General features: G+C 37.8%; 1 protein-coding gene across 4 annotated transcripts in view; it reads right to left on the bottom strand.

The window, feature by feature from the left end:
- Positions 1-5,067: 5,067 nt before the first annotated feature.
- LOC134390863 (TATA box-binding protein-associated factor RNA polymerase I subunit A-like) overlaps positions 5,068-11,978 on the bottom strand; it is a 43,405-nt gene continuing 36,494 nt past the window's right edge. For 2 of the 4 annotated variants that reach the window (XM_063114636.1, XM_063114637.1), the window contains exons 10-11: positions 10,227-10,381; positions 7,720-7,832 (exon numbers count right to left, since the gene is read on the bottom strand). In XM_063114636.1, the coding sequence (XP_062970706.1) occupies positions 7,720-7,832; positions 10,227-10,381 (268 nt within the window). Of the gene's footprint in view, positions 5,831-7,719; positions 7,833-10,219; positions 10,382-11,978 lie in introns of those variants that run through there. The other 2 variants (XM_063114639.1, XM_063114640.1) reach the window with 2 other exon arrangements.

Raw genomic sequence — 11,978 nt, 5'->3', positions numbered from 1 at the left:
GGACAATTTCATCAGGAAGCACTCGACATCTGGGTTATTTTTGCCAAATTTATACCTGCTTTAGGGGCATTCCAACTCAGTGTTTAAGATGTGTTTTTGCTTTGTGCGTGTCCCTTGCATATCACAGGCCTTTGGTCAACATTTCTTGAGTAAGCGGATGAAGAACATGGAGTCCCAAACGCACACAGCCAAACACTTGGTACCTGAGCTCACTCTCCTTTCAGTATTTTCCCCAGTTCCGGTCCACCCTGAAATTTCCTTACTGGCAAAAGCATCTTTTTGAAATCCAAGTTTCTTCTTGTTCCAGATGTGCTTCTACAGAGGGCACACTACCTGGCTCTCCCACTCACCACCAGCCTTTGCCAGAATGTCATCTAAAGGGGACAGTAAGCCTCAATCTAGCCAAGTCGGTCCTTACAATGCTCTGGATTATGAAAGCCCCAAATAGCATTTAAAACACAAACAGAATCTTTATAGTAATGGAAAAGTCAGGAGGGAGTTGTCAGGATGTTCATCAGCACAGCCCTGCTTTCCTATTTGTACTGTTCACTATCATACCTAGTGGAGTGGTGCTTTTTAAAACATAACATGGCACCCATGACTCATGGTGACTGTGCCGTTGCCACTGGGTTGTTTGCTTAAAGGTCAGATAATGTCTCTGCTCTGGAAGCCTTGGTTGGGAGGAGTAACACTTGGGCTAACTTTGGCAGTGAGTTCACAGCCACCTCTGCCTTCTCAGAAATGGGACGTAACCGTCTGACTCCCGGATACATAAGAATGAATGCCTTCTCTCATCCCATGCACGACCTGAGAGTATTTTTTGAACTTCTGTTGACAGTCTGTTTCCCTTTTGCCATGAAAAATATGAAGATTTATGGTCTGGGACAAAAAATCACTGCAAGATTAGCAGGAAAAGATCAGCTGGCAGGATCTCATCATAACTAGTGACAGCATGAATTTCTGATTATTAAAATGTGTAACATTTCAGATAGGACTACTTATCAGATATAATTACATAATACATGTGACTATGTAACAATTATGCAATAGTTAATTTTACAATAGATGTGTCAATTCAGTAAATATGTATTATTAAATGCAAAGTATTATGCCAGAAGAGAAATATTTAATAGAAAACTGATATATAGAACAAACTTTCTCAAGTTTATGCTCTGAGAAGAAAGGATGAAAAAGTGTCCAAATAATACAAGGCAGATTATATTCAGGTAACAGTAAGAGAGGGACAAACTGCTATTAGGAATTCTAAGGAGGGAGAAATGACATCAGGCTGGGGGTACTAAGAGCATCTTAATGAAGGTTGAACGGGGCTTTGAGATAAGGTGTGAGTGGAAAAGGACAGAAAATGAATTTTTACTGTTAAGTGAGCTTAGGAAGTAAGTCTGAAACTGTGTTCTAGTATCTGAAATCACTTTAGCTCCCATTTTTGAACCAAACAATCTTTTAAAAAATTGTTTTAGTTTGCTAAGGCCGCCATACCAAAGTACCACAAACTAGGTGGCTTAAACAACAGAACTTTTTCATCTCAGGATTCTGGAGACTCGAACTCTGAGACTGAGGTGTCAGCAGGGCTGTTCCTTCTGAGAACCATGAGGGAGGCTGCTCCGTGCTCCCACAGCTCTTTGAGGTTCGCTGGCACTCTTGTACCCTGTGGCTTGCAGATGCATCACCCCAGTCTCTGCCTTCATGCTCACCTGGCACTCTCCCTGTGTATGTGCGTCTCTGTCTAAACTTCCCCTTTTTATAAGGACACCAGTCTTTATAAAAAGGGCTACCATAGAAGGCCCCCATGATGACTTCATTTTAACTGAGTTATCTCTGTAAAGACTATCTCCACATAAGGTCACATTCTGAGGTACCGGGGGTTAGGACGTCAACAATTCTTTCTGAGGGGACACAATTCAACCCATAGCAGTTACTAACACACAGGTCATGAAACAGAACAGAAAAAAATATATAAAAAGAAATTTTCTTTCTCAGCAGCTTCTCATGTAGTTTACTGATTTCTCTTGCAGTCTATCTGCCTTCAGACTATCTCCCTCTCTGTCTGAAAATGAACAGGTTTATTTGAGATTAAGGAAAGTGTAGTAACTTTCTCATTTGTACTATGCATTACAGTATATTTTCTCACATTGCATTTCATTTCATCTTAATTCTCTTAGGTAAGCAAGATCGATATTATCAGTGTGTAGACAAGTTTATTAAGTCTCAGGTTCAGTGGAATAGTTAGGGTCCCACCTTAGGTGAATGGCAATAAAATTTAGGTGTTCTGAATTACAACCCAGATCTTTTTCATTCCATCATGCTGCATCCAAAAGAAAGGACGACACTCACTTTTGCTCTTCATTTAGGAAAATGTGTGACAGATGCAGCCTACTGAAGATCATATTGACCGAACAACAATCATATTGATATCACCTGTGAACTCTTGGTCTAAGCATGATAGGAGTTGTAACTAACCTGGCAGTGGTACTGTGAGACCGATGGGGCAGAAACAAATTAAAGACTAGCTTCATTTGCTGAGTTTAAAGCTATTTTCATATCTAAGAATACAACAGAGGAAGTCTTTGCTCCTTATTTTTTGTAGGACTGAAGAGTAGACTTTTATTTGGTGGCTGATTGTTTCTCTTGGAAGTATGAATCTTGGATGGAGACAGGAACAGCCTCAAATTGTATTAAGTTCTCAAAATTAACTTATATTCAGCTATTAGTTATATAATTTGTAGACCACATCCATCAAGGGTCTTGTTTCCTCTGGAATATTTAAAATATAAATATTTTAATTCAATCCAGCAGAAAGAGCCCTTGTGCTGTAAATATGGATAAATAACTGGATCCAAACAGGGCACTGTAGAGAAAGTGAAGGAAAATGGTCAGGGCCCCTCAGATATTCAGAATCTTGCCAAGCATTTGATGTAAATATGCACGTGCACCCAGGTGTTCCTTGGTTGTCTAATGTAATTGCACGTGCACCCAGGTGTCCTGGGTTATGGACTTAAGTATAAAGGACTAGTGGCTCTGACCCAAGGGACCTCCCTCCACAGCCCCCAGGATGCCCCCAGGGAGGATGGGGAGGCTGCTACTGCTGCTGGAGGCTGTTGCTGCCAGTGCCCCTGGGATGCCCCGAGAGGCCACCACCGCTGCTGCTGCTACTGCTGAGGACTGAGCTTGTGTCATCTGCCAAAGGCTCCCAGGATCTTTCCCAACTACCTAGTGTGGACCTGCGTGTGAGGGGTCTAAGACCCAGCCTGGCATGTGAGGGGTCTGGTGACCCAGTCTGTACAATGGGTTTGAAGGGTCTGAGCCCTAGCCCAAACAATACAAATGGAAACTTAGTATAACTAAAATAATGAAATGTTTTGGCTTTAGTTATGGATTGCTTTAGCAATACAATTGGCTGTGATGGCAGGAGTCGGACAATAACTCCAACCAATTAGTGTAGCTATTAGTGTAACCCGAAAGGCACTTACCCCTTTATTAAAGAATGATCTGTTTCTTAATCTTTAGTTTTGTTTCCTTTTTTTTAAAAAAGTTAATGAAACAAATGTTACCATTTATTGAAAAAAATCATAGCAGGATCCATGCTATCAAGCACTTTTTGTCTGCCTTTCTCAGACCACACCATTTTACAGAAAAAAGGTGAGGCTCTGAGAACCCTTTCTCTCCATAGAACTTTTTTTTTTGAAGGGGGGAGGAGTGTAACAGCTTCACTGAGATGTAATTCACATATAATTCATTTGATAAGGGGTTCAAATCCAAAATACGTAAGGAGCTCTTACAATTCAATATCAAAAATAACAGATAACCTAATTAAAAAATGAACCATGGACCTACATAGACTCTTAAAAGAAGAAATTCAAATGGTTAACAGGTATATGAAAAGTCACTCAGCATCTCTAATCATCAGAGAAAATATAAGATGTGGAGAAAAGGGAATCCTTGTTTACTGCTGACAGTAATGTAAATTATGGAAAACAGTATGAAAGTTCCCCCTCAAAATTAAAAATAGAGCTATGTGAGTATATATCCAAAGAAAGTGAAAATTAGCATTGCAAAGATATATGTGTACTCCCATGTTCACTGCAGCATTATTCTTAACAGCCAAGATATGGAAACAACCTAAATGTCCTTTGGTGGATGAGCAGATAAAGAAAATGTGATATATAAGTGAGGAGTCTTCACAAAGTTTACAGAAAGATACACATTATCTTTTGTTTTTCCATCAACTTTTTGAAATACCCACATATATTGTGGAATATTATTCAGCCTTAAAAAATAAGGAAATCCTGCCATTTGAGACAACATAGATGAACCTGACAGAAACGAGACAGAAAGAGAAATACCACGTGATCTCACTCACATGTGGAATGAGACTTCAAAGCAGTGGAGAGTAGGATGGAGCTGCCTGGGGCTGGGGAGGGGGAAATGGAGTGATGTTGCTCAAATGTTAAAAGTTTTAATCGTGCAAGATGACTAAGTTTAGAGATCTAATGTATAGCATAGTGATGATAGTTCAGTACTGTATTAAATATTTGTAATTTGCTAAAAAAATCTTAAATCTTCTCAGCACACACACACAAAATGGTAACTGTTCAGAAGTAATGAATGATAATTAGCTTGATTATAATTTCACAATGTATACATATATCAAAACATCAAAGTTGTACATCTTAAATGTATACATTGAAGTTTCCAAGAAAAAACAAGACTTTAAATTCTCTTTATTTAGTTCCATTTAAAGTGTCTTAAAGTAGTCATGATGGATGGTTACTTAGTAGTTAACATTTATTATTCATTAATTATTATCCTAGGCATTATTTATTCTTTAATTTAATGTCTAGATAGAAAATTATTTTCTCAACATACAAATGAAGGAAAACATCAAAAATTGAATTTAAAGTCAATTTATAAGGAACAACTTTAACAAAGATTAACATCCCTAATGCGAAAATAATTCTTTAAAATGAATTAGAAAAATCTTAACAGAAATTTGGTGAAGGACATGAGCAGACAAGTCACATCCCCCACAAAGAAACACAAATGGCTAATAAATGCATTCTAAGATATTCTTGCGGGCAGGGGTGGGATGGCCCACAGTCCTGGCCTCAGGACCCTGGGCATGCTTCCTGGCTTGCCTGGTTGCAGCCAGGGGCAGGGCATCTTTTATTCTTCATAGAAATCCAGTCAGATAAATCCTATTGTCTCCATTCTACAGATGAATAAACTAAGAGAGCTCAAGAAGTCACAGTAACACCGAATGAGAAACCAGGATCCAAACCCAGCAGTTTCCCGAGGCCCTACTCTTGGCATAAACTTGCCAAGATATTACTTCCTATGGGATAGGCACACTTGCTCAATAACTTTCATAACTTTTCTTTCAGTACAACTCAGTTAATTATTTAATAAACTAGAAATTTTGTTAGTCGTTGGTGATATGGAGATGATTAAGCCTAGATGACATGCTAGTAAGAAAGATAAAGTTTCAAAGACAATGTGGTGCTTTGATAAAAGGCTGTACAGGAACCAGTGAGCACACAAAGCAGGGAGCCAAACAAGCCTGAGAGAGAGGAGAGGTTCTGCCTGAGCCAGCAGTCGCTGGGGTATGGATGTCCTCTATTCCTTCCTTTCCTTGCTACCTGGCTCAGTGCTCTGCATGCAGTGGGCACTGAGTAGACTGAGAGGCAGTCAGTGCACACAGCACCTCAGAGTCTGATCTTCAGAACCACACTGATTGGGTTTGGGTCCTGGTGCCAACACCTACTAGTTGTGACCTCGGCAAGTGACTTCATCTCTGACGACTCCACTTTCCTTCCTGGAAAGATACGTGACAATTCATAAGATTGTGGGGGTGCTGTGATACAATGTAAAGCCCAACATGCTTGATAAATTTTAGCCATCGTTATCATTCATGAAACTGGCTTTAACTTCAGTGGACCTAAAAAAAGTTTCACAGGTGTTGAATCACACTGCTCTTACTGAACAACTAGATATGAACATTTGATATAAAATTCTAGGAAAGTAAGATTTGTGTGGAAACTAAGGACCATATTTACTCATTTCTCTTTCATTCTTACCTCCATTCTTCTGGAGATGATAATTCATAAATCCTATTTTATAGCTTGGGACTAAAGGATTCAGGGACTACATGCCCTGATGATCTTGGCCTATGCTTTGAGATCTTATCCACATCATCTGGGAATTTCATTCCAATCGGGTTGATCTTATACAGAACTCCTACACAACCCAATCATCAACTCCCAGCAATAAAGCTAGCCTTATTCATATGGTAGCTTTAACTTGGTTTATTTTCATTCTGTGTAACATCTACTTGTTTTATATGCACATTATAAAAGTACTTCTTTGTTGAGAGACCTTACTTACTAAGTATAAAATAACATTTTAATATAAACTGACAAAGCATAATATGTCCCCCAATTTTCTTGCAGATGGTTTAAACTTAGTAGGAATGTAAGCCAATGGGAAAAATGTGTGGTTCGCCCTCTGAACAGTTAGTGAGCCTTCATGGAACTCAACTACTAGTTATCTGAACAGTAAATGTTTAAGAGCCAAGACATTTTTGAAAGCATTTACTCTACAAGTCATCACAAAGTGCTATAAAGCTCAGCTCATGATCCAGGAGAGCTGTTGTTGGCTTCTGGCCAAGCTTTCCAATTGGGTTTACTGTGTGATTCTGGGACACTACGTCACTGGCAGAGTTTCCTCCAGTCCAGTTGCCTACTGCTGCATCCTAGTTTCCATGAGAAAAAGGAGAAGAACATATGATTTCTAAAATATGCCTTAGGGTTGGCTGGTTAGCCCAGTTGGTTAGAACGCGCTGTTGTAACACCTCGGGGTCAAGGGTTTGGATCCCCGTACAGGCCAGTGATGAGAAAACTAAAACATGCCTTAGATTGCTATGCCAAACAACAAAAAACCTAGAGCCCTTTAAAGCTAAGCTAGTGTCAGCTGAAAGCAGCCAGCCCTCTCTACCTCTCTGACCCCAAATTAGTCCTCTAGAGTCAAAGGTCCCTCTCTACCAGAAGGTCACTTAGCCCTAAACTGCCATGTCTTAATACTAAAAGAGAAAGAGGTCTTTTTCTAGAATCCTCTCTCTTTCCAATTTTCCTCAACAGACCTCATCACCAATATATTTCTTCCTGGTGGTAAACCTAACATGGATCAATTAGAATCTAAAAGAAGAATATAAATTCATTGCACAGCATATTATATTACAGAAATAGAGGCAAATTACTGGCAAACAATAACTACTGTAGAGTGCTATTCTAATTAAATATTTTTCACTGGAAGAATTAAGTCCTTAATAAATGCTACATTTATCATTACAAAAGATATATATATACACACACACACAAAGAGCAAAGGCAGTGAGACTTCCTCTAGCTATAACTGATAGTTAAAGAAAATATATTTAAAAAAAACTTTTGGGGCCGAGACCGTGGCGCACTTGGTAGAGTGCTGCGGTGGGAGCGCGGCGACGCTCCCGCCGCGGGTTCAGATCCTATATAGGAATGACCAGTGCACTCACTGGCTGAGTGCCGGTCACGAAAAAATGACAAAAAAAAAAAAAAAAAAAAAAACTTTTGTAGCAATATAAACTACCTTCTTAAAACAGCAAATATTCAATAACTATCTACTGAGCTATTACTCTGCAGCTACTACTGTGAAATAAATAAAACTATATCAGAGTCCTGAATTTACAATACTATATTTTTTCACTGATTTCTTCATCCGCTTAATTTTCTTCCTTAAGACTTGATGATCTTGTTTTAAAATATAACAAAAGTATCTACAACCTAAAATACAAAATAAACAAAAAGAGTTTTAATACTTATCATCATATTTTTCTAGTATATTTCTACACTGTAAAAATTTTGCTTCAACTCTGGCATTCTACTAATTATGAAAACAGATTTATTTATCTGTATATCTACATGAGTACGTCCTAATCATATTCTAAGAGTTGTCACCAATTAAACGTATTGCTTCCGCATACAAAGATGTTTCAGATCCATCATAATTAAAGCATATACGTTAGCTTGTTTTCTACTCATCCCCCCAAATCCTAGTTATGCATATTATCATAACTAGGTAATATATTCATATATTAAATAAGCCTTCTCCAAAACCAAATTACTATAGCTTCCCTATCAATGTTATGTAGTTCAGCCAAAGTGGCACCTACAACAATAGGAAAGTTCTCTGTAGAAAATCTTGGTGTGAAGGATTAGAATAAACAAGTCATAGGATGGAAGAGATCAAACATTATCTGCTCGTTCTAGCCATCGAGCAAGCAGCTGGATGGAGATCATGTAGCTCTGACAAAGGTGCGCAGTGCTCCCCATAAGCTCTATCCACTCTTCATAGTCTTACAATGCAAAGAGTCCATTTGTCAAGTATTTCGGAGAAATCAAATTTTTGTAGGAAAAATGTAAAGCGGATATTATAAGGGATTTTTTTAATATCTGACAAAAGAACAAGACCATAAATCATATACGAAAAATTAATTTCATTATAGTCTCAGCTTGTATATATCCACCTTCTCTGGGAAATTGCTGGGATATATATTGTACCAATAGTAATCATTTTATTATCCCTGAAAATAGTATGTCAGAACTGCCAATATTTTATTAGCTGGGAAGCAGCTGTGTCTTGTGGTGTTACTACAATAATTTGCATTTCTAAATGTATCATACCACTTTAGGAAAGACAATATACTTTGTACAGAGATTTCTGCTTCTACCTATATAGAAAACTGGAAAGAACTTCATTCCCACCCTAACAAAGAGAAAAAGCCAAATAAACTACAAAATCTTAACTCTTCTTAAGCCCACCAGAGAGCTGAGGTCACAGGGCAACCAAGTAGCCAGAATGCCAAGGGAGGCCCATCCAAGGAGAAACAGGCCTGGCTTGCTTTCAGCAGAGCTTGAGAAGAAAGGCAGACACCACTCCCCAGTCTAAGCACAAAGCAAAGGCAGGCCAGCACTAGCATTTGAGTCCTGTGATACAATAATGAGGAAAACCCAGCTAAACCCCTGAACAGACTGACACACCCACACCAACACCCTGACAGAGGAAGACATTTACCCATTTTCAGGCATAATGATGCCTAATACTCGTAGAATACAAACCTATAAGCAAATAAGGACAGGTATAACAATGCCCATTTCACAGAGAAGGCGCCCAGAGGTAAATTGCTTTACCTACATTACATGGCAAGCTAGAGGATTAGTAAATTAACCCAGGTCTTCAGACTCCGCTAAAACACAGATACTTCTAGGTAATCTGTACTAGATACTTCTACATTCATGAAGCAGTAAAAAATGACAATCCAGATCACAATTCTGTTCCTTGTCATCAGTGTATTAGAGAGCAATTTTACATTACTTTAATTCCTTTCATCCCATAAAACCAACATCTAATTAATTTTAGTAACTATCTCAAAGTCACTGAGAACACTAAATCCAAAATAATAAAAAACGTATCCAAAAGTTAATTGAAGAACCTCTTTAGGACACTTTGGACTCCCTAGCAACAGCAGGCTTGTTAGTGGTCATTGTATGGCTCACTTTGTTCATTTCTGGACATATTTTGTGGCACTTTCATTCTAGTACTGGCCACCTTTTCATATTTTAGTGGTACAAAGCAGGTAAGAGTTTTATCAGCCAAAATATTCCATAAAGAAAGGATTGATTTCCCTTTTATTGCTAAGTTAATAGGAGGTATTCTTTCTCTTAAGGGAAGAAAATGTTTTATCCTTACAGGAATAAATACGTAAATAAAATATAGAGCTATTAAAGAAAAATGACGTCAACAAAGACTATTTTTGTACTTTTAATAAAGTAGACAATCTCAGCAAACTTTCTAAACAGCAAGGCAAATCATTTATTATAAAAAGTTTGCACTGTGTATCTTAACATCCCCTAACAATACTCAAGTCAAAGCATGAAAACTGATCATAATCATCAATATGAAATAACTGTTCCTAATCCATGGGGATACCTTACAAGCACATCACCTGGTTGGTCCCAACTCAGGATTCATCCTTCCATTCAATAGTAATTTCTTGAGCATCTAGTACCCTTAGGCACCATACTAGGTAAGCTCTAAGACGAACAAATGGTCATACCATGTAATTTCAAAATCAGCCAAAAGCTATGTTTAAATATAAAGAAAGGAAAAAAAAGTACCTTTTCCTAACAGTATTCCTGCTACAAAAGCTTTCTCATAAGCCAAAGCTTTATCTTCCTTCCAATCACTTTTTGCCCAAAAGTAGCTGAAGTGAAAGCTTGGCCACCAGTTTTTCCTGGAGTTCCACTCTTCTTGAACCCATGCAAGGTGGTTTCTGGAAAAGAGAGATGTCAAAAGGGAAGATCAATGATGGGAACAAATCTATACTGTCAGAATATGAACTTAAGTAGAGTCTGGGGAAAAACGACAAGATGTTTCCAAATTAAACTCTGAATATAGCTAAGGCATAACACGACTGGCAACAGCATGAAAACAAATCCTTTTTTTGTTCTCTTCAATCTCTATGTCCCATTTTCCATCTAAACAGCTAGCTCCATTGAGTATCCACAGATATTAATATCCTCAGGGGGTCCTGGAACCAATCCCACACGAATACTGAGGAATAAATGTATAGCACAGTGATTAACAACATCGACAATAAAGCCAGAATCCTGGATTCAAATCTCATATCTTCGGTTTGCAATTTATGTGATCTTAGACAAACTTCTTAACCTCTCTGAGCTTCAGTTTCCTTCAGGATACTAATGGTACTTAACTCATAGCACTGTTCCTAAGACTAAGCTGGTCTAGCAGTAGAGCAGGTATAAAGCTCTTTGCGTAGTATCTGGCACAAGGTAAATGTTCAATATATATTATTATTATTATTACTTAAGAGTTACTTTAAAATCTTACTTAATATTATACACTGCCAAGAACTACTATCCAAATTAAGATGCCATTATTATATAAATACATGAACACACAGGTTTGACAGTTGAGCCCAGGCAATGCTAGGTATTTGTCAATAATTTTTTTTATTGTATATAAGGTGTACAACATGTTTTGATATACATATACACAACTAACTTTCTGTGTGTGGTAGAAGCACCTACAATCTACTCTCTTAGTAAATTTCCAGCATGCAATACAATATTAACTATAGTCCTTGGATGCTGTACATTAGATCTCTATAATTTAATTCAGCAAATGCTTACTTACTTAGCACCCTATGGTAGAAATTCTAGAGGTTCAAAAAATAGTACATTTCTCTGCCTTCAAGAATCTTACATTCTAGTAGGGGTTTACATAGTGCTTGAGATTTGCAGAGTGGTTTACAGTGAACATATGCGTCAACATATTACACCAAAAACACTTTATAATCAGCACTGCTCTCCACAGTCAAGTCAAATCTAAAGCGTGAAACAAGTTCCAATGATACTGAATTTCCTAACCAACCAATATGGATAAAATTAAACTTAATTTTGTGACATCCTTTCTTCTCATACACCAAGTAAAAACAAGAGCCACTCCTTTTCTTTTACTCAAAATGTACACTAATGATACAATGATAAGAAGCATAGTTTTAGTTATCCAGATCACAATGGACTTAATAAATACTTGTTGAATGAATAATCTATGATGCTCTTGTGAGGTGCTAAAAACCCCCACCAAAAATTACTGAAGACAGCTAGGAGGAAAGCTGCATCCCATGTGATCTTAGAAACTGGTGACACACAAATCACAAAGATGTGCAAAGAGAATCTTCAGCAAAGAGTGAGTGTGATCCCTTCTGGTCCCTATTCCCAATCTGAGAACACACATGCACGCCCTCGCATTGGAGTGCTATGGCATAGGACTTGTTTTGAGAGAATAAAAAAATCTTGATAGAATTTTTGTATGTTATGTTTATGACTCTATTTCCTTGCTTCAGA

The sequence above is a fragment of the Cynocephalus volans genome, chromosome 11 (genome assembly GCF_027409185.1).
Source record: "Cynocephalus volans isolate mCynVol1 chromosome 11, mCynVol1.pri, whole genome shotgun sequence".
NCBI lineage: Eukaryota > Metazoa > Chordata > Mammalia > Dermoptera > Cynocephalidae > Cynocephalus > Cynocephalus volans.
The sequence above is the reverse complement of the archived record's forward strand: the minus strand, read 5'-3'. Positions and strand labels throughout refer to the sequence as shown.